We start from the raw sequence: 22,996 nt of genomic DNA, 5'->3' as shown, positions 1-22,996 counted from the left end.
AAGATATATTCATGAAAGAAAACATTAATAAGAAAATAGCCTCATTAAAACTGAAAACTTCTGCTCTGGAAAAGACACAATTAGGAGAATGAAAAGACAAGCCAAAAACTGAGAGAAAATATTTGCAAAACACGTTATCTGATGAGAGACTTGTATCTAAAATATTCAAAGAATTTTTAAAACTCAATCATAAGAAAAACAACAACCCAGTTAAAAAGTAGGCAAAGGTCTGAACAGATACCTCACCAAAGAGGATGGACAGGTGGCCAATGAGCACATGAAAAGGCACTCAACTGTCATGAGTCATTAGGCAATTGCAAATTAAGACGAGAAACCTGTTAGAGTGGCTAAAAACCAGCACACTGACAACACCAAATGCTGGTGGAGATGTGGAGCAGTGGGAACTCTCATTTGTTGCTGGTGGAATGCAGAAGATGTGGCCACTTTGGAAACAGTCTTACAAAGCTACACAAAGGCTGACCGTACAACCCAGCAATCGTGCTCCTAAGTATTTACCCAAACGAGCTAAAAAAGTACTACCACATAAAAACCTGCCCATACGAATCTTTATAGCAGCTTCACTCATAGTTGCCAAAATATCCTTTAACAAGTGAATGGATAAACATACATGCATACGATAGGGTATTATCCAGCAATAAAAAGAAATGAGCCGTGGAGGAGCTTTAAATGCACATTGCTAAGTGTTTTTTTTTCCGTTGTTCAAAGGGTCTCTGTGAGTCAGAACCTACTTGACGGCACCTAACAACAACTAACTAGTTAATCGTAGCGTATCAGTATTGGTTCATCAGTTGCGATAAATGTACCACAGGAATGCGAGATGGTAATAACAGAGGAGACTTGGGGCAGCGGGAGAGGGAGGGAGGGGGGCACGTGAGAACTCTGTACTTTCTGCCCAGTTTTTCCGTAAACCTAAAACTGCTCTAAAAAATAAAGCCTATTATTCAAGCAAGGTCCATGGTATACATGGTGCACCGCCAACTTTTCTGGCTCTCAGGTTCTTTGGAAGTATACTTTTACCACCGAAAGTATTTGCTTCCCTCCAGTGGGGACTTGCATAAGGGTGAAAGGTGAAACAAACTGTTGAAGCAAAAGAGCTGGGGTATGAGGCTTGCAAGTAAGGGAGTGCTACCAGGAAGTGTGCTCGGGTAAAAATTTTGTCTTTTGGCTCTTGTATCTCTAGATAAGCCTTGTAAGCATATGTATCGTTTCCTGTGTTGGTCTGGTTTGTTTTTTTGTGTCATATTTGGAAAACCAGAGGTTCCCTGCGTAACCTAATGGAAGGCGCCATGAAAAATATCAGCAACCATGGTCTGGAGTTGCAGAGGGGCACTCACTAATTACGGGGTTGGAGAACTTAAAAGTTCTCTGGTAGCCGAGTAGTACCAGATAATATTTTTCAAAATCCATATTACCAGCCAAAAATTTAAACACGCTCCACAACTCAGCATGCTTCCGTTCATGAAAACACATGGTATCAAAAAATTCAAAGCAGAAAATTATTAGACCTTGAAAGCGTTTTTAAAAGAAATGACAGAGCAGAGGCCGGTGCAGTGAGGAGGACCAGACAGCGGTGGGACTGAGCACAGGGTTACGAACTGTCTTCCGTCTTCCCCTCCAGCAGCGTGAGCTGACCGAGGACCCAAGGAGCACATCTTCTGTCTCCTGCAGGAGAATTGGGTCAGATGAGGCGGCGGATTATGTCTTGGAAGGTCCCCTCTCATTGCACACTCACTTAAACCCCATCCGCTGGAAAGCCTGCCTCGTGCCCCTAATCCTCCCAGGTAGAGGCCAGGATTCTTGTCCACTTTAAAGATTAGGGTGGCTGCGTGCAGCGGTTCGGAGGGGCCGAGGAAAGGAGATTACCCAGTGATGTGCGGCAGCTGTTACCGGAGGCCCAGAGAGGGGTGCAGACACCCCTGGCCGGTGGCAAACGGCATGCCCCTTCACTTGTGGCATGTGTGGCTCCTCCGGGCCTTCGTTGTCTGTCCTTAGAGTCAGCCTCCACTGCGCAGTGTACTCCCCTCCAAGTGAAATAGAGGAGGGCCGCGCGTCCTCAGACCCAGCTGGCTGCCCACGCTGCTCTGCACTAGTCAGGAGCCAGGAAGGCCCAGCGGAGGGACTGCTGCTGGTTAAGGCGGATTCATCCCGCCTCAAAAGCGGGTCTTTTTTTTTTTCCAATTACTTTGCTGCGTTTCTTTTAATGCAGCGTCTCATCTGTCTTAATCTCATGGTCTCTTCTTTGTGCCCTCGCTCAATCCCGGATTAGATGTCTGGACGGGGTCGCTGGGCCCGGGCGGGGCCGCCTTCCCCTGGGCATCTCGGGATCCTCCTGTTAAGACAGCGAGGACTGGGTCCCCTTCGCATCTCTCCTCACTGTGTGTCTCCTAGGTGATGTCGTGTTTGCATAGCCCCTGCCAGCCTGCTGCTGCCACGCTGGCCCCCAGGGGAGCACTGTGGCTGCCTGGTCGTGGCCGCTGCTGCCCACACTCAGAAGGACTGGCGGCCCGGGCTGGCGGCGAGCCTGGTATCGCTTTTCAAGGCTACAGGCGTTACTTGTTCTTGTGTTGTTGCAAGGCTTTCAAGGTGAAAGCACTGCAGAGTTTGGGTGCGTGGCCATTGCAGCCGTGGTTCCAGCCTCAGGGCTGCTTGTGAGGCCAGTGAGGAGGTGTTCACAGTTGGCTCATCCCCGTGAGCACGTGTTGTCAGGCTCAGGAGCTGTCGGAATGGCCAGGCCACAACAGACACACCAAGCCTGACCAGGAGGGATGCTGTGCACCCACTGGAAGGGGTGTGCGGGCTCTTGGTCCTGGGCCCCTCGGTCCTGGCGGACAGCCTGGCAGGCTGGCCCTGGGGACACATCAGGTCATGCGGCAAGCATGGGCTGTCTCCATAGTGTCCTCTGGTCGGGCCTTTGGGTAACTCTGGCTCCTGTTTGCATCAGAGTGACTCATGATTAAGACAGCCCGTGTGTTTGCAGACTCACAGCTGCTCTCCTGGCTTGTGCCAGCTCCTGGCTCAGGTGGTCCCATTTCAGACCACCACCTCAGTATACTCAGCCTCTCACCAGCAGACATCCGGGGGCGCTTATTCCCGCAGCACCAACAGTGTTCCTTCTCCGCAGGTTTCGAAGGCGCCCCCCAGGCGGTGCTGCAGACCCTGAGGAAGTACGTCAGCACCTTCTTTGGGTGCAGGGAATGTGGCAAGCATTTTGAGGAGATGGCACAAGAGTCTCTGGATGCAGTGAGGACCCCCGACCAGGCAGTGCTCTGGCTCTGGAGGAAACACAATGTCGTGAACAGCCGCCTGGCAGGTGAGGTGCACCTGCATCCTGGGGCCCCTACCCTGTCATCGTCGTCTCAGTGTGAGTGAGGCCCGGCCAGCCCCACAGAGGAAAGGACCTTGTTCCACCAGTGGACGGGCAGGGAACCAAGGCCCTTGTAGCTACCTGGGCTCCATCAGTGCCACCAGGCCTTCTCTAGGGCCACTGAGTACCAGGCACCCGCCAATGCTGGGGTACAGCCAGGAGGCTGAGGCTGGCTTGCCAGACCCCACAGGCCACCTGGCGGGGAAGGTACCAGAGAGGGCGAAGCTGTTTGACACCAGCGCCCACCTTGCAGCTTGGCCTCTCCGGGCGCCCCGGGCTTCACAGGGGCTTCATGTGCCCCCACCGCCCTGCGTGCCAGAGCAGATTCCACCGGGGGAGACTGGGGCATCCTCAGCTCTCAGTGAGGAATTTTACTGTATTAAAGTCACGCTCAAACCATAAACCAAATCCATCAGGGTGATTTTGTCTAAAAAAGAGAAACAGGGCCTGTGTCTTTTCTCAGAGTTAAGTAATTTAAACTATTCCTAAATCAATGACAGATTAAAATTAGGCTTAAAAATAATTCCACTGGGAAATAAATCTTAATAGAGATGCGTAGAAAATGCCACTAAACTGTTGGCTTTTACTTAATCCCCTGCATCATGAAACATATTACAGCCAGAGCACTAAGGGAAATTGGTTTGTCTGCGCAGTGTGCTGGCTGGGTCATGTGCCGCAGGCACCCTCTGTCTGCCGCCATCCCTCTCCATCTCCAGTGGCTGCGGTTGTAAGGTGCTTCCTTTCCTCCTAAATGTCTCAGATTCCCCCATCCTCACTGCCCCTGCTGCCCAGAGTCATTGGTGTGCTGACACAGCCAAGCTCCGGCCTGTTCCCAGAGCCCACGTGCACCTCATTCATGCCGCAGCTCAGGGGGCATCCCCTGCCCCGTCTATTCACTCCTCCCCTCGGTTCCCCATCTGACCAGAGCTCCCGTCCCGCCCCATCAGCCCTTTCTGCTAGGGTATCACATAAGGACTCCAGGGAGGCCCTCAGTCTGTCTCACTGTGTGGACGCTCCGTCTCCCGCTGGAGCACGAGGCCAACAGCCCATTGCCCTTACAGAAGAGTACTGGACACGGGACAAATCAGTGTCCCCACAGACTTCAGGCCCGTTGGCATTCCTCAGCAGCAGGGATTAGATTCAGGCCTGCTTTTCTCAGCTCTCTGTGTGCACATTTAGCAGAGACCGTGAACCTGTTGGTCAGTGGGCTGTCCACGCGTCATGGGTGAAGGAGGACAGTGGCTCAGTGTGAGGACCACAGGAGGTGTTGCTTCACCTGGCACAGGTGCAGGGGCCATGCACCTCTCCACAACAGTGCTCTGCCATTATTTACTGCTCACAAGAATGGATGGACACACAGGCAGGGTAGGAATGATGGGCTCTGTGTCCGCCGAAGGAGTGGTAGTTGTACTACTATTCTGAAGTAGGTTAGCTGAGGGAGTGGTAGTTGTATTACTTTTCAGAGGGGGTCTGGCATTAGGTGTGCAAGCCTTTAGAGACCAAGGTCTCCAAGCTCTGAACCAGCAATCCCACTTCTCTTGTCACCTAAAGCCGCAGACAAGTGTGCAGAGCTGTGTGTGAGGATGTTCACTGCAAAGTCATTTACAGCGTCAGCCCACAGGGACTGACCCGGGGGGACGGCCGTAACTCAGTCAGGGCAGATAGTGGTCAGAGAGCCTGTGATTGGCGTACACTGACTGGCAGGGAAACCTGCCGCTGGCTGAAGTCCTGTGGATGTGAAGTGTGGCAGGAGCCTGTCTGTGTGTGGTTTGCTCATGGATGGAGCCGTTGTCTCCACGGGTGTGGAGGGTGAGAGGCAGGGGTCTCAGTTTCCCCTATAATGAGCATGGATCACTCATGTGGTAATTTTCAGAGATCCTAATGGGATGGTCTTGGCTGGGGGCAGACCCATCATGGGGAGTGTGTGGGACATGGTGCTGCTTGGGGCCGTGGGCCTGAGGTGCCCCTTTAAGGAAGGGAGGACAGGCAGAGGGAGATACTGCATTGGGGAGGCCCCCCGGGTCTAATGCACAGAGGTGAGGGCCTCCGGCAGCACCTCTGGGGAGCAGAGCAGCCTGGCGGGCTGGAGTAGGGATCAGCAGGTGAGTGAGTGAGTGGTCGGCAAGGGGTATTTCCTTTGTGCATGGGGAGCTCTAAGTGGGGGACACAATGGGAGAAGCCAGCCGGGGGCCCTCGGATGCGCTGGGTGCCAGATATGGGGGAGGAGGGGGACTTCTGCACGCTGAGGCTCGGTGGGGGCCATCTTTTCATGGACGGGGCCAGCCCCCATGAACGTGCTGGGCAGGCTGACGGGAGGGTCCTCCTCCATCGTCTTCCTCTTTTACAGGCCATCCGAGTGAGGACCCCAGGTTCCCCAAGGCCCCATGGCCCACCCCGGATCTCTGCCCAGCCTGTCACGAGGAAGTCAAGGGCCTGGACAGCTGGGACGAGGGCCAGGTGCTGTCCTTCCTGAAGCAGCACTACAGCCGTGGCAACCTCTTGGACACGTACTCCGCAGACCTTGGCGGTCCCAACAAGGAAGGGGAGACAGGACACCCTGCCCCACAGAAGTCCCGCGGTAGCCAGCACCCCAGGAGTCTCCGTCCACCAGAGGCACTGGGCTCCCAATCCCGACTGTTGGAGAACTGGGCCCGCAGACTGGACATCAGGGCGCAGAGCCCACGTGGCGCTGGGGCCCAGGTGGAGCCTGCCGCCGCAGTGCCCTTCCTCGGGGCAGGCTTCTCCAACCTAGACATGAGCCTCTGTGTCCTGCTGTATGTGGCCTCGTCCCTGTTCCTCATGGTCATGTACTTCTTCTTCCGTGTGAGGTCCAGGCGGTGGAAGCTTAAGCACCACCCCCCTGCGGTGTAGGCGCTCGGCTGCCCGGCCGCCCACACAGCTTTACTTCGCCATCAGGGATTTCACCAGCGCCCGCCCGCCCGCGGAGCACCGCTCGAGCCCCTGCTGGTTCCTCCGTCGGGGGACGTGGGGTGTTTGGTAGGAGCTCCTGCACTCCAGGCTTCGTCAGTCTGCCTTTCCGGATCTGTGGCAGGAGAGCCCTTCTGGTTCACGCTTCTAGGTCAGAGGGCAGGAGGCGAGGCCAAGTGAACAGACACTGCTCTTCTGTCTCCAGTTTACAAACAGCAAGTTGGTCACATTCCAAGCCCGTCCCTGTTTGCAGAAGAGCAGCCCCCCTCCCCCCAGGAGGCCAGCGAGGCATGATGCCAGAGGGAAGCCTGCAGCCCCCCTCGCCTTCCCAGACCCCTCCTGCGCTTTGCGATGCAAAACGCGGACGTGGCTGTGATCTGTTTGTTTGTGTTTGGTGCTTTTCAGTGGCTTCGTTCTGCTTAAGTTTGGGCGCTAGCTGGGGCAGCTCAGCCAGAGAAGGAAATGCCGCTTCGTTGCCCAGGCTGCAGGTGGCTGTTGCCCTGCTCTGTGGGCGGATGTCACCAGCACAGGGGTGTGAGTGGAGGAGGCCTGTGCTTCCTGTGGCCTCACCAGGTGTCAGGCAGTGGCCCGGAGGCCGCACCCAGTGACTCCCATGTGTGTACCGTGTACATGTCTCTTAACCTGCAGAGCAGACGTGTGAGCAGCCAGGCAGCTCCTTGCGGGAGGGATGAGCCGGGGGGAGACTGTAGGCGGGTCCCACTTTGCACAGAGGTTAGAATGGAAGGTGAGCTGGGAGATGAGGGCCTCTTCCCCGGTTACAGCCAGACTGACTCGTCTGGAACCCGCCCTGAGTGGGGGCCTGGCATGCCATGCGGCTGGCCTCCAGGGCTTGGTCCTCATTTCTTCACTTTTTAATGTTTTAAACACATTTGTAAAGCCCAAAACAGCATTTAGGGCTAAATTTGCATCTGAAGACTTAAACAACAGAGCAGACCACGCCTGGGTCCTCCACAGGGTTGTCGGGCTGTCTTGCCAGCTTCATTTTATTTGAGTAAAATGTTGCGTTTACTAATACCATCTGGGCTCAGGTGTGTGTGTGTGTCTGTGTGGGTCTGTGTGTGTGTCTGTGTGTACATTCCACTGTGGTGGTGTAACATGTTTTCCATCTTGTCTGTTTTATATTCACACGTTCACTAAAGCCAAGCACTTGACCATGCATAAGACCACGTAACATGGGTGTGACCGCTGCCGCTCAGGGACACCCCCACTGTGTCTTGGACAGTGTCACCGGCTTTCACGTCCCCCGCAGAGCGAGGGGAGCGGTGGGGTCTGGACACCGTGCCTTCTGGAAAGGGCAGTGTTTGAAAACAGTGGCCTCGGCTCTCCGTCTCAAGATGCAGTTCTTGCTCACCAGCCACTTTGTAACCCCTGGAAGCTGCTGTGTTCCCACAAGTGAGCTCATTTGGTAGTTAGGTGTGTGCCCAGCCTCTAAGGCACTGTGTCGCTCCTCTTGCCAACTTGAGCACAGTTGGATGTATGCGGCCCAGAGGGAGCCCTCTAAAACCGGGCCTCAAGCTGCCTTGGTCCCTGTCAGGTGTCTTTCTCCCCTAAAGCTTGTTTCCCCAGTGGTGGCAGCCCCAGGGTGTTACTATCTCCGTCAGGTGGTTTGGCCTTTAGTAAAAACCTGTTTGAAATGCAACATTGGTTTCCAGGTGCCATGCTAATATTGCAGTTTGAGGTTACCCCTTTGGGGGGATGAGTTTATGACTTCCTGGGGGCAGGTTGTTGGAAGATCCTTTGTGGCCAGTGTGTCCCAGGCCCCCTTGTTGCTGTCACAAGGAGAAGTGCCACAGCTGGCAAGTGAGTTCTCGTGGGTGTGTGTGACCTGGTACCTGGACGCCACCTTCAGGAAAGGGTTAAGGTATATTTTCTAAATTTTTAAGTATTTTAAGAGGTATTGAAATTAATGAATATAATAGTTCAGTAATTTAAATGTTTATTTATTTTTAGTGGGAGGATTTTGATTTAAAAAGCTAATTGGCATGGAAATATCACAGATTTCTTACCTGTGAGGAAAATGAACATTTTCTGTTTAAATAATATTATAATGTGCACATTTTTAAAATAAAGAAATCTGACATTTGGAAAAACTGTAATTCTTCTGAAAAGTGAACCAGCTCTACCGGTGCGTGGGCGGGGGGGAGGTACAGAATGGCACCTTCCGCAACCGGGCTTTCCAGAGGCACCCTGGGTTAGGGAGCTTCCAGGACCCCCAGAGCAAGCCAGAAGCCACCCACTCTCTTCTTAATACCCCTAGCTGCCCTGGGCTTAACACCTAGGCCATGGCCAAGTGCACCGTGCTGTGCCCCCAACACACTTGCTTTTCCACTGGGGAGGGGGCCCCACTGTTGGTGGCTCCAGAGGGAAAGCTGTCGGCTGCAGCTCTGAGGATCCACCTTCCCAGCCTCTGTGGGAAAGAGCCCCTCTGCTTGCCCAGGACCACCGGAGTGGGCAGAGGGCAGGGGCCCGTGTGGCAGCGCTGGTGCCCCCAGGGCTCCATCAGGCCCCATTGCACTGGGGGCCCGGGAGCTGCTCTGCTGAGCTGTACCTCTGGAGGTGCTGAGCCCTCGGTGGCTGGAGCCTGGCAGTGGGCAGGGAGGCAGGCTGGGGTGGTCTGACCTGAGCCTTCCTCCTCAGTTGCCCTCCAGCTCCAAGGGGCAGAGCGGTCGGCAGGTGCTGGCTGGGTGCCGGCGGCGAGACCTGAGCAGATCAGCGGGCGACTGGGCGTGCGGGTGGGCAGGAGAGTGCGGAAAGTTGGAGGCCGCAGCAGCAGGTGGATCCCAGCCTCAGAGCCCGCTGCTCGGCCCGCTTGCTGCGAAGACGTGACGCCTCTGGGCGGCTTCGGGCTCTGGGCGAATGGGCTGGGCGCCCTGGGCAGGCGGGGGAGGCTGCCGGGACCCAGCGTGGGAGGGAGGCGCCCACGCTGCAGCCCCGGCTCGTCAGGTCGGGGAGGCGGCCTGGGTGGCAGGAGACGGGGCGGGGCAGGGAGAGGGGAGTGGGGTCGGGGAGGCGGCGGGGGGAGTGCGGGGCAAGAGGGTGGGGCTGAGGGGGAGGGGCGGGGCCGGGGAGGAGGGCGGGGGTCGAGGGTAGGGGGTAAAGGCAGGGGAGAAGGCGGGACCGGGAGAGGCGAGTGTGCAGGGGCCAGAGGGTGGGGGCTGCGAAGGGAGGACAGGGCGTTGCTGGGAAAAGGGGCAGGGGTCGGGGAGGGGGCGGGGCCGGGGGTCCAGTGGGCGGGCGTGGCGGGCGCGGCACCTCCTTCAGCACCGCGGACAGCGCGCTCCCAGGAGTTTAGGAGCCAGACAGAGACGCCGGCGGGTCGGACGCGCCTGGGCCTGGGAGCTCCGAGCCCTCCGCGGGACGAGGAGTCGGAGGGAGAGAGTGCAACCTGCGCACTTGGACCCAGCCCCGCCGGCCGTGATGCTGCTGGAAGCGGAGCTCGAGCGCGACCGAGAGAGGCCCGGGGCCCCCGCGGCCGCCAAGGTCTGCACATTCGGCCGGGCGCGGGGTAAGAGATTTCGCCGCTCCACCCTCCACTTAGCTGCGCCGGTGCCCAGCCTGGGCAGGAGGGCTCAAGGGGGAGCAAGGGCAAGGGCGGCAGCGACAGATAGGCAAGGGCTGGGGAGGAAGGCAGAGGGGAGAGTTCAGAGAGACTGCTGGTGGGATGCCTGAGAAGGCACAGAGTCCAGGGGAAGCGCAGCTGTTTGGCAGGGCACAGAGGCCCCCTAGTCGGCGGTGGAGAGCCTGGAGCCTTGGCGTGGGGCCGTAGTAAGAGGTGCTTGGAGCCTCCGCCTTGGATACAGAATGTGATGGAAGTGAGGGGCTGCAGGGGCACTGCTGGGGGGAGAGAGAGTAGGGCCGCCAAGTTCCCGCAGGGGCCTGACACCCCTCGGATCCTGCGCACAGAGACCTGGGCCTCCCCAACCTGAGCAGCAGCAGGAGCTGAGGGCCCTGCTGGCCTCCCGCCTGAACCACCCTCCCCAGGGGCCATTGGATTGCGGTGGACGTTGGGAAATACTGAAGGCATTGTTGGAGCACCAGGCCAGATGATGAGCGAGTGAGGCTGCTGCCTCAGACCAGTGCCCCAGCCCTTGCCAGCAGGGACATGCCTCCAAAGCCGCTGATAATCAACGACTAACACCCTGCGGATGGCACCCACTGAGCCCTGGACCTGTCACTTCTGGGGTGCAACACAACTTCTGCAGGCTGCTGAACATTGAGACACAGGGTCTGCTGGGAGAGGGCACTGTGTTTTCTGCCCCCTCCTTCCATCTTGGGGGTCCTTGGTCTCCAACTGTGAAGGCACAGACCGGGAGCCCCTGGGCCAGAAGCAGGAGGCAGGGCCAAGACAGGACTTGCCATCAGACCCTCAGATGGAGGACTTGGAGGATAGAATTGGCCTTCCGGTCCCCAACACTTCCTGGGGGCTCCTGGCCTATGCCAGGGGCTCCCTGCCCTCTCCAGGCCCCTTGTGGGGAGGAGCCCATGGTGCTCTGTTGGAGGCAGGTGTGTGCCGCGTGGCAGGGCAGCAGCCAGGAGTGGAGTCGTCTCTCTGCGTGCAAGGATGGCTGGGTCGGGAACCTGCCTGTGCAGATTGGGGCAGATGTGGGAAAACCAGGCCAGGATCATCAGCGCTGAATAGGGCCAGCTCTGGGTGCTCAGTTGTGAGAGCCTGGGTGCTGGGGGAGTGTGGGGGGAATGGAGAGTGGATCCCAGGACTTCTCTGCTGTGCCCCTCCTGACCTGGAGTCTTGGCTGCGTGTCTAGGCCAAGGACACTGGCCTCTTCCCCTCCGGAGACTTACCCTCCTTCCCTGCGGCCATGCCGGCAGCCAGCATTTCAGGGATGGCTCAGACTCCTGTTGGAGCCAGGAGGCCGGAGTTCCGGCTTCGCGGTGAGGCCTGAGCACCACACTTACCCTCTCCTCTCGGGTGGCGCTAGGGCCCGGACCAGACGCTCTCACCAAACCTTGAAGCTCCGGCTTCTAAGGCGCAAGGCTCCGCGGCAGGAGACCCGGCTCCCTCCCTGACCCTCTTCCCGGGACCCTGAGCGCCCCCATCTCTTGCGTGCGCACAAGCCTGGCCCCCGCCCGCGCCAGCGCCATGCAGGAAGCCTCGGGGACCGGGTGAGCGCCCACAGACAGCGAGCGGTCAGCCCCGGCTGGGATCCTCCCTGCCGGTCCCCGCCTTCGGACCTGGCTCTCCGGCCGGCATCTGAGCACGCGGGGCTCGGTGCAAGGGCGAGCAAAGCTGTCAGCTGCCCCAGCGACGCGCCTCTGCTACCCCCCCCGGCCCCGCCCCCGCCCCGCCCCCGCGCGCCCCGCCCTCCGAGCGCCCGGAGCTTCGGGGCCCAGTGGCGGCCGCCCAAGCAGCGCCCAAGCAGCGCCGGAGTCGCTTGGACGCCGCCTGGGCCAGCAAGGCCCTCGGAAAGTGCGGGCCGGTGAGCGGCCGGCGGCCGGGGCTATGGAGGCACGCGGGGAGCTGGGCCCGGCCCGGGAGTCGGCGGGCGGCGACCTGCTGCTGGCGCTGCTGGCTCGAAGGGAGGACCTGCGCCGAGGTAGGCGCCGGGTCGAGCGACTGGAGTGGGGAGGACGGACCTCGGGGATACCAGAAGGTCGTCGTTTCTTCCCGGGCTGGTCGTGGAGGCCCTCGGGAGCCAGGGGACCTGAGTGGGCGTGGGTGCAAGGACCCAGGTGCAGCCTGGCCCAGCGCCCCAGCCTTGAGTCTGTGTCTACACAGTTGTGGCTCCTAGGCAGCAAACCCTCCTGGGACCAGGACCAGTCGGGTGACCGTCTACAATCCAAGGCCCCAGGACCGAGGGCTGCAGGGGACGACAGTTCGGCCCCGTGACCACGGGTCAGGAGGATCCCCAAGAGGAGCTCCCCACTTTCACGGCAGGGGAAACATGCAGGGGCCCGGTGGCTGGGCCTAGTCTGTCAATCACCCCTAATTCAGGCCGAACCGCACCGCCTGCTCTGTTCGCCTGGACCCCCAACTTCCCAGTAGTACCCGCCGCTCTCCCAGCCCTTTGGCCGTCTGAGAACTGACCGTTCTCGGCGGGTTTCCGGCAGAATGGAGCCGGAGGCGCCTGGTTGGGGGGTGGACCGATTGGGCGGAAAAGGGCAATTCGCCCAGGTTGTGGGGCCGCATCCGTCACCTACTTATATATTTATTTTCTGAGGGTTCCTGGGAGGGGTTGGCCGCAGGGGCTGGAAGATGGGTGGGAGGGCGGAGGGATAGGGAGGGAGGGAAGGCGTGCGCCGATCGCGGTGTTGAGAGCTGGCCCAGAGCAGGCGTGGAGGTTGCGCCGGCTGCAGGACCCGCGAGAGCTGGGGTCCGAGACCCCGCGGGGTTGGAATCACCATGCAACGTAAGGCCGGGGTCGCCGGGGCTTCGCGGGCTGCGCGGGGCTGGAGCGCGCGGCCAGTGGCGAGGCGGGCGGGCTTTGCCGCCCGCGAGCCTGGAGGCTGCGCAGCCCGGGCGCTGTCCGTGCCTCGGTGCTGAACTTGGGTTTCGCGAGCGCCTGCCGGCCTGAGATCGCCGCCGGTGATGGGACCCGAGCGCGCGGGCGGATCCGCATTTTCCGCACCTGGGCCTGGTTTTGCCCGACGCGGGACGGCGTCATTCTCAACTTTGCGCCTCGGCGGGAGGAGAATCAAGCGGGGTTCTCTCGGGCCCGTGGGAGGCCCCTGGTGCTGTGGGTCAGGCTAGGGGGTGCAGTATTTGTGTCGGGCCTAACTCCTGTTCGGCTGTCCCTCTTAACTGCATTCTTGTCTCAGGAGCACCCCACAAAGCCCCTCGCAGACCGTGGCTCCTGCAGGCCACCCTGAGCACTCCCAGTCTGGTTTCTGCCCTGCAGTCCCTGGGGGAGCAGAGCCTCCAAGAACCGGGTGTTAGAGTATCTACGACTGCGCCACAGGGCAAGCTGCCTACTGCGTGCATGGCCCCCACACCTGGGCTGAGGACGGAATGATTTCCACTCCACCACACTTGAAAATGTCTCGTGGGCACAGGAAGATGGGGGGGTGGGCGATTTCTGGGCCCTCACACTTGCAGGAGTCTCTTACCAGTGGCCATGATGCTTAACTGTGCAAAGTGGGGGGGGGTACAGGTGTCCCATGCCCGCATATGCCTGTCCAGTAGGTGACCCTAAGGACCGGTTTTCCAGCCAGGCTTCCAAGAGCACAGCCCCCTGGGGCAGGTTTTCACTGGGACTCAACTCCTGGGGATGTTTTGTAGTTGGCGGGCGGCCTGATGGAGCAGCCTTGGTGGTGTGCCTGCTGCTCCCTTTAGCTGCGTGCCGGGCGTTGGATGCGGGCGGCCGAGAGCAGAGAGCCACTCAAGCCTGCTGGGTAGTGGCTTTAGGGCAGCGCTGGGTCCTGGGAGGGGAGGGGAGGTGAAGGCCGGCCCTGGTCCTTTCAGTGACCATACGGTGACTACCGCGGTCCTGTGCCCTCAGAGATCCCGCTGTGTGCCGGCTGTGACCAGCACATCCTAGACCGCTTCATCCTCAAGGCCCTGGACCGTCACTGGCACAGCAAGTGCCTCAAGTGCAGCGACTGCCACACGCCGCTGGCTGAGCGCTGCTTCAGCCGAGGCGAGAGCGTCTACTGTAAGGAAGACTTCTTCAAGTGAGCGGCTGCTGGATGGAGGCTGGGTCATGGGAGGGTCCACCTGGGGTGGCCAGCAGCAACTAGTCCGGAGGCCTCTGGACACCTTTGCTTCCAGGACAATTCCTGGCCTCTCTGGCTGCCCCAGGCCGGCTAGGGGCCAAGCTCAGAATGGGGCCTCTCTTGGCTGGCTGAGGCTGAGATGTCAGCAAATATTATTTGAAAAGAGAAAAATAATTTAATGTATTTTGTAAACCATTGCAGCAGTCTTTAAAAAAGGCACCGACATTTGTAGAAATCTGGGACTTACTGCCTCACAATGCTGGCCTTGTTTTTGTCCTTAATGGAGAGGGTCTAGCTCCACGTGCCCTTGGGGCTTAGGTCCCTCGGTCTAAGAGACCACCCACCTGTCGGGGTACCCTCACTCTGAATCCAGCACTGAGGGGGTGTGCTACGGGAAAGGTCGAGGTCCCTTCTCGGTGGTCCGAGTGCGGCTTGGTGGGGCTGCGGGCAGACAAGCAGCGGCAGAGCCGGGGCCTTCCTTCCCAGCCGCCCTGCTCAGCCGCAGCGCTCGCTGCTTTAGACCCGCTCCAGGCGAACCAGCGCCCTGAGCCGCCGCCGCCTGTGCCTCCTTCCGCAGGCGCTTCGGGACCAAGTGCGCCGCATGCCAGCTGGGCATCCCGCCGACGCAGGTGGTGCGCCGCGCCCAGGATTTCGTCTACCACCTGCACTGCTTCGCCTGCGTCGTGTGCAAGCGGCAGCTGGCCACGGGCGACGAGTTCTACCTCATGGAGGACAGCCGGCTCGTGTGCAAGGCGGACTACGAGACAGCCAAGCAACGGGGTCAGTGGGGAGCACAGCCCGGGCTGGTCACCTGTCTTCAACCCTTCCTCTGCTAACTGGGCTAAGGCTGGGGACACAGGCGGCTCAGAGACAAGGGCGATGCGCTTTAGGCGCCTTCCCTCCGGTCCGGGGCAGTGGGGTGCCTTGTCCCACAGGCCCGGAGGCCCGGAAGCCTGAGAGAATTACCAGACCCACCGGCTCCAGCAAGGCGGGAGCTTAGGTCTTAGCGCCCACCTCATTGAGCGCGCAGGGAGGTTGGTCGGAAGTACCTGGAATCGCCCCTAAATTTTACCTTGACTCTGGAGACCCGACCCTACCCACGCCCTCAGAACAAAGGGAACCCGTAGGGGAGAGGGCGGAGAGAGCGCTGCCGCAGGCAGAGGTGGAGGGGGCGGTGCCGCGATCTTTGCAGCCGCGAAGCCCGCTCTCCTCCGCCAACTCGCCCTCACCCGGGCCGGGCGGCACGTTTCTCCGTCAGACCGCAGAGCTCGGCCGTTCCTCCGCCCCACGGCCCGGCCGGTCGGCCTCAGGCCGGGGCCCCCATAACCAGACCTCGGGGTGGGTGCATCGTGGGCCCGACGTCTGCGCCCGGGTGGGGGCGGGCGGCCAGCCCACCTCACCCGTTTGCCCCGCGGCGCAGAGGCGGAGGCCACAGCCAAGCGGCCGCGCACGACCATCACGGCCAAGCAGCTGGAGACGCTGAAGAGCGCCTACAACAACTCGCCCAAACCGGCGCGCCACGTGCGCGAGCAGCTCTCGTCCGAGACCGGCCTGGACATGCGCGTCGTGCAGGTCAGCCCCGCGGCCCTGTCCTCCTGGCTGGGCCCTCAGGCTGACCGGGCTCCCGGGGCTCACCCTGCGCTGGCCCTCAGACGGCCCTCTCTCCCACTGGATCTTACAGAGAAAGGAAAACCCCGGGGGGTCGAGAGCCTCTGGCTGCTGCTCACCCCATCCTCAACCCCCTGCCCAGGTTTGGTTCCAGAACCGCAGGGCCAAGGAAAAGAGGCTGAAGAAGGACGCTGGCCGGCAGCGCTGGGGGCAGTATTTCCGCAACTTGAAGCGCTCCCGCGGGAGCTCCAAGTCGGACAAGGACAGCGTCCAGGAGGAGGGGCAGGACAGCGACGCAGAGGTCTCCTTCACTGGTAGGTGACTGCGGCCCCCCCCCCAAGCTTGCCTTGCCGACTGTTACCCACCTGCTGGTCGGAGCTGGGCCCACTTCCGGGGTTCTGGGGAAGAACGTCGATGGGCTACAAAACCAAACCAAACCTGTTGCCCAGCGGAGCAGATCCCAACTCATAAGGACCCTGCAGGACAGAGTAACACTGCCCCACAGGGTTTCCAAGGACCGGCTGGTGGATTCGAACTGCCGACCTTTTGGTTAGCAGCCAAACACTTAACCAGTGTACCACCAGGGCTCCAATGGGCTACAGTTGTTGCTGTTAGGTACCATTGAGTGGGTTCCGACTCATAGCAACTCTAGGTACAACAGAAAGAAACACTGCTCAGTCCTGCGCTGTCCTCACAATCGTTCTGCTTAAGCCCATCGTTGCAGCCACTGTGTCAATCCGTCTCACTGAGGGTCTTCCTCTTTTTCACTGACCCTCTATAGGGAGCCTGGAAATCAGAATTTCCTACTTATTGGACCCTTGAGCTTTACTTTCAGAGAAACCTCGTGTATAGACCCTGGTCCCCACTGGCCCTGTCTTTGAAACTTAGCCAGGGGGTTGGCCACTAGGGTCACTGCTGTACCTTGCTGGGTGCAGAAGCCCTGTGGCTGTGCTCTTCTAAGACGGACACCTGCCAGATCCTCTCACGGCGGGGGGGGGGGGGGGGTGGGGAGGAACCAGGTCTGCTCCCTTGTTCTCAGCTGTAGCAATGAGTTTTAGGAGAACTGGTAGCTTATTTTGAGGTGACAAAAAGTCCTGGTTGGGGTTGGGGGGAAGGAGCCCTCAGGAGATTCCACCCTTCTCTGTGGGACCTGCCTATTTCATTCTCCCACACGTGGGAGACCCACCCACACCTTCGTGCCCATCTGCAGGGTATTTGTGGCCTTAGCCTACTCACTCTGCCTCTCAGGGCCTCGACTTACTCATCTGCAAAATGGTGGTGGTGGTAACTGTGCCATCCCCATCCTGGGCTGCCTTTGGGGATCCCCCTGGCACCACAGGTAGGTTCAGAGGCTCTGGGCCCAGGCTGGGTTATTCCTGCCCCTGATTCCTGTTTATACTGTAGGTAGGGTGCAGGAGGTGTGGAGGGAGCAGGGCAGATGGCAGCGCTGAGCTCTAGAGTGAAGAGACTTGTGGTGAGTGACTTGCTGCATGAAGTGGAGCAGGTCACCTGCAGGACTGAGGAACACAGGGGGAGGAGCAGGGCGGGCACTGAGGAGCCTCTGGTTCTGTTGCAGACGAGCCGTCCATGGCGGAAATGGGCCCCACTAATGGCCTCTACGGCAGCCTGGGGGAGCCCACCTCTGCCCTGGGCCGGCCCTCAGGGGCACCTGGCACCTTCGCCATGGAGCACGGAGGCCTGGCAGGCCCAGAGCCATACCGTGAGCTGCGTCCTGGCAGCCCCTTCGGCGTTCCTCCGTCTCCGGCCACCCTGCAGAGCCTGCCTGGCCCGCAGCCCCTGCTCTCCAGCTTGGTGTACCCAGATGCTGGCTTGGGCCTTGTGTCCACGGGGGCCCCAGGAGGGCCCCCACCCATAAGGGTGCTGGCGGGGAATGGACCCAGCTCCGACTTGTCCACAGGGAGCAGCGGGGGCTACCCTGACTTCCCTGCTAGCCCTGCTTCCTGGCTGGACGAGGTGGACCATGCTCAGTTCTGACCAAGGCTTCAGCTCCTCCGGGCACCAAGCTGAGGGCCCCTGGCACCGGCTACACGCTCAGCTCCACTCCTGAAGCCTGGACCACAGGCGTGGCCCTCAGGCGGCTAAGGGAGGATGTCATGGGCTCTGTAAGCGGAGCTGCCCCACTCCTGGCCCGCAGCCACGGCAGGCTCCTCCTTGGACTTGGGTGGCCCCCCTGGTGGCTGTCCAGCAAGCTGGCGATACTCGCCTTGTTTTGTAAGCAGATTTCTCCCTTTATCGACCAATTAACTGAGTGCTCTCTGCTGTTCCCAGACGTAAAATGTCGACGCTCACAGCCAGGCCGTCCTCCCGCCTCCCCCAGCCCAGAGCAGCTCAGCCCTAGGGCTGGAAAACGCTTTAATTTCTGAAATTAAAAAAAAAAAGAAATCACGAACGTCCTTTCATGTCCCAGACTCGATATGTCTCTGAGTTCTGTAGAGCCCCCCCTTCTAGATCAGATACAAGCCTGGTGTGTCCAGGCAGAGGTGGCCTTGGGGTGCAGACGGGTACACCGTGGCCTTCGCGGCCCTAACAAGCCAGCCTGCCCAGTGGCGGCCAGAAATGACCGAGGCTATTGACAAGATCCTGGCCCAGGACCCCTTCACTTCCTTCTCTCTGGGGGCCTCCCTGCCACCTGCCCCTCCCTCAGGGGCCTCTCTGCGCCTCTCCCCTCAGAGCAGGTGGCTCTAGCTCTTTCTGTCCTTGAGGTCACTACCCGGTGGAGGAGGCAGAATTCTAGGGCCCCTTCTTCTCCATCAATTCTTTTTAAAAGCCCCTCCCCCTCCCGGCCTTCGATTAAGTTGTCACCCCTCCCCCAAGTCGCAGCCACCCTCAGCCTCCCAGGCGAAGCTTCCCCCCCACCCCCACTGATGTCCGTTGCCAAACAGCCTGCCCTCCCTCCAGCCCGCTCTGCCATGCGGCTTGGCAAGCTTCCCACTGGGGACGGCAACGGGGGCGGCCAGCCCCTCCTCGGAGTGCCCTGCCTCTGCATCAGATGCTGTTGGGTGTTTCTGGGGGATGCCACAGCCCGTGCCCCCACACAGAGCTGGCTGTGTGTAAGTTGAAGTCATGCTCGAATCTCCAGCTACCTGTTGGTCTGTGAGTGTCCAGTGATTTTATTTATTCTCCAATGAGCAACTCCTTCCAAGACTTCAATAAATTTGTCTGTTGCAGTTGATGGGAGGTCAGTGTCTTTAGTGAGACCAGGGACACAGGTGGGGCATGCAGGCAGGGAACACATGAGGGGGATGCAGGTGAGGGACACAGGTGGGGGGACACAGGCGGGGGACGGGGGACACGGGGGACACAGGCTAGGGACACAGGCTGGGGACACAGGCAGGGGACACAGGCTAGGGACACAGGCAGGGGACACTGGCTAGGGACACAGGCAGGGGACACAGGTGGTGGACGCAGGCCCAGTGAGGCCAGGCGACTCTTTGAAGGCTGGAGGAGCTGCTGGTTCCTCGGCTGGTGGAGGGGGGCTGCTGTGGGTTTTTGCTCTTCCTGCCCCTGGATCTTGGCCAAACTTTTGGAAGGGGAGGCGGGGGAACAGACTGCCCACCCATAATGGGATGGGGTGGGGCTCCATACTCTTCCCAGGGAGAGGCGGGGGCTGGGGTGCCCAGGCAGCCTGGAAGGGTAGCAGGAAAGCCTACCCAGCTGACCCAGGGAGGGTGACAGAGGAAGGCCCTGACACAGCTGGTGGTGACCTGGCAGCAGCCCCGAGGGGATGGCTGCAGCCAGCTGGTCAGAGGACTCATGGCAGAGACCATGGGGCTCTCTCTGAGTTTATTCCAATCCCAGCCAGTCTGCTCACTTGCTGTGTGATCCTGGGCACGTCAGTAGACCTCGCTGAGCCCCATGTCTCCTCTGGTGAGTGGAGACAGTGGTGATAGCTCCTGGGGAGGGGAGATGCCAGCACAGCCGCAGCCCCGGCCCCCTGCAGTACCTGCTCCACAGAGGCCAGCGACCGGCCACAGCTGGGACCCTGAAGGGCTGGCAGGTGGAGAACAGGCCCACCACATCCAGAGGGTGGGGAGGAGAAGGGCGTCCTGGTGTCCTCAGCCAGGCAGACTGCGGGCTTCAGTCTGCCCCCCCATAGGGGACAAACTCACCCCTCTGAGGCCCAGGCCCCCGGGGTTGGCTGACAGCCCCAGATCTTTGCTGTCTAAAGGAGGCTGCCTGGCAGGGGGCAGATCACCAGGACGGCCTTGGGAGAAGATACAGGGTGGGAGAAAGGGCCCCAACGCCCAGTTTCACCGGTCCCAAGCCCCCTCCCCCGCACTAATTTCAAGGCGGGGGTGGGTGCTGAGTAAGGGCGCTGCAGACCCAGCCCTGGTAATTCTGAATCCCGCAGGGGGCTCTTCAGGGGGTGTGGAGGAACAGAGGGACCAGAGGAGAGACTTTGCTGGAGGTGAGCCTGGAAGCGGGTAGGGATTGGACCTGATGGTACCCATGGCGCGTTAGGGACAGAGGCTCTGTGGGCAAAGACGAAGAGGTGGAAAGCGCAGGTGTCCTAGGACGCGCTGGGTTGGGCTGGGGGGGTGTGTTTCAGAGGGTGAAGGAGCCACAGGGTAGCAAGTGGGGCGGGGTCTGGGAGGGGGAGGAGGAGGCAGGTCCGAACCGGGGTCGGAAGCGGGATTCTGAAAGGGGAGCGGCCGCCGAGGGGCAGGAGCTGCCTTCCACTGGGCGCGGGGAGGGCGGACCATAAATCCTCAGGCCGCGCCCTCCCACCGCCCACAAGCCCCGGACCCCCAGCCCCTCCCCCAGGCCACCCGGGACCTTTTAGGCGCTGACAGGTTAATAAAGTGCTAAGCGTCCCCTAGGGACCCTCCGCACGTTTGCAGCCAGGGCGGGCTCGCTCACTCCAGCTGGCGGCGCATCGATAATCCTGGAGCTGGGGGCGGGGGTGGGGGCGAGAGGACCAGGAAGGGGCTGCGGGGGGCGCCCCCGGCAGCCGAAATCCCGCCCCGGCGGGGGAGGTGAATGGACCTGGTGGGGTGTGGGGAGGGAAGCGGCCGAAGCTCAGGCCCGCCTGGCCGGCGGGGGCCCCGCAGTGTGGACCCACCCTGCCCCGAGAGCGGCTCGTTTGCGTCACCGCGCTGGCCTCAGTTTCCCCACCTGTAAAGGGCCAGGCAGAAATAGAGGCTCCCAGGCCACCTCGGGGCCCACGTTCAGCTCGGCGACTGGAACCCAGACCGCAGGTCCAGGGCGCGCCTGCACCCCCAGCTGGGCCGACGCCCCAGACCCCAGTCGCCCGGGAACCTCTTGGTTACCGCTGCCGGTGGGGCCTGGGCGACCTCGGGCGGAGAGGAACCTCGGTCTGCGGGCCTGGGGCTGCGGGGAGGGGAGGCCGCCGCCCACGATGGCGGGGCACCACGTCCTCGGGGTCACACGGAGAGGATTCAATTGAACCGAGTTCGCCGGGCAGGGAGTGCGTGCGTGTGTGCACACGTGTGTGTGCGTGTGCGCGCGTGTGTCTGCGTGTCCGTGTGTGCGTATTTGTGCGCGCGCGTGTGTCTGAGTGTGTGTGCCTGTGTGTGCCGGAGTGTGCGTGTGTGTACGTGCGTGTGTGTGTGTGTGTGTGTGTGCTGGGGGTGGTGGAGCAAGCCTTCAAGGAGCCCGGAATGAGGGTTCCCGGCGCCCTGTCTCCGGGTGGAGCCGGGCGTGGGGGGGTCTTGCTCGCAGCCTCTGCCCTCGCCGGGGGGTCTCAGCTGGGTGGGGGGGGCGAGAGGACGGGAAGGGGCGGCGGGGGGTGAGTGGACCTGGTGGGGTGTGGGGACAGAAGCGACCCAAGCTCAGGGCCGCCCGCGGGGGTCGCGAGGGGCAGGGCCCGGGGCGCGGCGGGGAGGGCCCATTGCCCCAGCCCGCGGAGGGGCCTGGCGAATGGACCCTCCGGTGGCTCATCCTGGCGAGGGGGCGCGGGGAGCCGGGCTGGAACCCAGCGGGGCAGAGCGCTGCGAGCCGGTGGGCGCTGAGGGCGAGAGGGGGGGCGCGGAGGCAGCTCCGCCCCGGGCCGCTCTAGCGGGTGTTTTCCCTTTCTCTTCCAGCTCATTTCGGGGGGTGGGGCTCGGGTGTGAAGAGGGAGTCACGGCTCCCTGCCCAGGACCCCCGGCCCCCACTGCGTATTGGCCGAGCAGGAAAGTCCCTGGAGGCCCTAGTAGGGGACACCCTGGCAGGGACGGGGGAGGGATGCCGTGCTCACTCACTTGGGCTTGTTGCCTTTTGAATCTAGTGATCCTACCAAATCACCAAAAGGAAACATCTGAATTATAAAAATAACAGTTTCGACCAATACATAAAAGGGCTTCTTTCCTTTTAAACATTAAATTCATCCAGGGGGCTTCTTTTAGCCCAAAGGACTTTCCCATATCAGGGGACTCCTGGGGACTTTCGGGAGCCCACCCCCTCTCCCCAGACTAGGGGACATGCTCCCTGCCCTCCTTTGGTGTCCTCCTGCCTCCCTCCGCAGATCTGCTCCCAGATGGCCAGGTTTCTCTTGGGGCCGCCCCCACCCCCTCAAGGGCAAGAGGGGCTGGGGGAGGGGCTCCTAGAGGGGAGGGTCCCCATTCCAGGCTTGCTTGGTTGAGTTGAGGAGCGACACCATAAATCAGTGGGTTTTCACAGGAATCCGTCTGGGGCCCTAAGTCCTGGGAGCTGTAATGATCAATTCTTTAAGCCTATAATTGTTCAAATTACTCTGAGCAACATAAAACATTAATTTTAAGAAATTTAATAGAAAAAAGCTCTTTAAATCCACAACGAGATAAATGACAGCCAGCATTGCGACCTTTTTCCATACCTTGGTGACATTGAATAATCTTAAAGTTATTTACATTTTCATTCTTCGTGGAAAAATGTTGACAAGCTTTTGGCGGTGGGCAAGGCTGAGGTGGAGGCCCGCGCCCCCTCCCCCCTAATTAATGGGGGAGCAGCGACTTCATACGCAGCATCTTCATCAGTCTGCCAGGCGACCTGCAGGTGATGAGCCCACCCCCCAGGGCTGATACAACGTCGGGCCATTTTTTACCATAAAAATATTCCTCTTGGCACTCAGGAGCCCGCATGAGACTAAAACGCAGCTGTCACATTTGGGCTGAGGGGCACAGGACTGACAGAGCCCAAGGCCAAGCCTGGGAGAAAACTCTGGATTCTGCAGACCCAGGAACCCAGGACGGGGCTGTGAGCATGACTGTGTGTGTGTGTGTCGGGCTGGGAGGGCACCCCCGGGGGCGGCCACAGGCCCCCAGCACACACAGCTCTCAGAACCCCAGACTCATCCCAGGGAACCGTCTGATGAGGTTGCCGATGTGACCAGCAGGGTGGTCCAAGTTCAGCATCTGCAAAGCTGGGGCTGAGCTAGCAGCTGGG

The 22,996-nt window shown here is 60.4% G+C and overlaps 3 protein-coding genes across 4 annotated transcripts in view; 2 read left to right on the top strand and 1 right to left on the bottom strand.

Moving 5' to 3' along the window:
* The window catches only part of QSOX2 (quiescin sulfhydryl oxidase 2), a 33,894-nt gene extending 25,487 nt beyond the window's left edge, over nucleotides 1–8,407 (top strand). Inside the window, exons 11-12 of the mRNA XM_049895916.1 lie at nucleotides 3,143–3,331; nucleotides 5,733–8,407. Coding sequence (XP_049751873.1) covers nucleotides 3,143–3,331; nucleotides 5,733–6,256 — 713 coding nt within the window. The 3' untranslated portion in view covers nucleotides 6,257–8,407. The remainder of the gene's footprint in view (nucleotides 1–3,142; nucleotides 3,332–5,732) is intronic.
* Nucleotides 8,408–9,751: 1,344 nt separating this feature from the next.
* On the top strand, nucleotides 9,752–17,605 carry LHX3 (LIM homeobox 3). 2 transcript variants are annotated; one of them, XM_049896313.1, is made up of 6 exons: nucleotides 9,752–9,839; nucleotides 13,789–13,960; nucleotides 14,580–14,782; nucleotides 15,423–15,574; nucleotides 15,753–15,924; nucleotides 17,187–17,605. In XM_049896313.1, exons 1-6 carry the CDS (start codon nucleotides 9,752–9,754, stop codon nucleotides 17,603–17,605), a joined length of 1,206 nt encoding a protein of 401 aa, XP_049752270.1. The 2 variants fall into 2 exon arrangements, with proteins under 2 accessions (XP_049752270.1, XP_049752268.1); XM_049896311.1 differs by lacking the exon at nucleotides 9,752–9,839 and adding an exon at nucleotides 11,793–11,886.
* A 2,882-nt stretch (nucleotides 17,606–20,487) lies between these two features.
* On the bottom strand, nucleotides 20,488–21,680 carry LOC126083130 (proline-rich protein 2-like). Its single transcript, XM_049896521.1, has 3 exons — nucleotides 21,418–21,680; nucleotides 20,786–21,008; nucleotides 20,488–20,694 (listed from the first exon to the last, which is right to left on the bottom strand). Exons 1-3 carry the CDS (start codon nucleotides 21,678–21,680, stop codon nucleotides 20,488–20,490), a joined length of 693 nt encoding a protein of 230 aa, XP_049752478.1.
* Between the last annotated feature and the right edge of the window lie 1,316 nt (nucleotides 21,681–22,996).

The sequence above is a fragment of the Elephas maximus genome, chromosome 9, assembly GCF_024166365.1.
Source record: "Elephas maximus indicus isolate mEleMax1 chromosome 9, mEleMax1 primary haplotype, whole genome shotgun sequence".
Lineage (NCBI taxonomy): Eukaryota > Metazoa > Chordata > Mammalia > Proboscidea > Elephantidae > Elephas > Elephas maximus.
The sequence above is the reverse complement of the archived record's forward strand: the minus strand, read 5'-3'. Positions and strand labels throughout refer to the sequence as shown.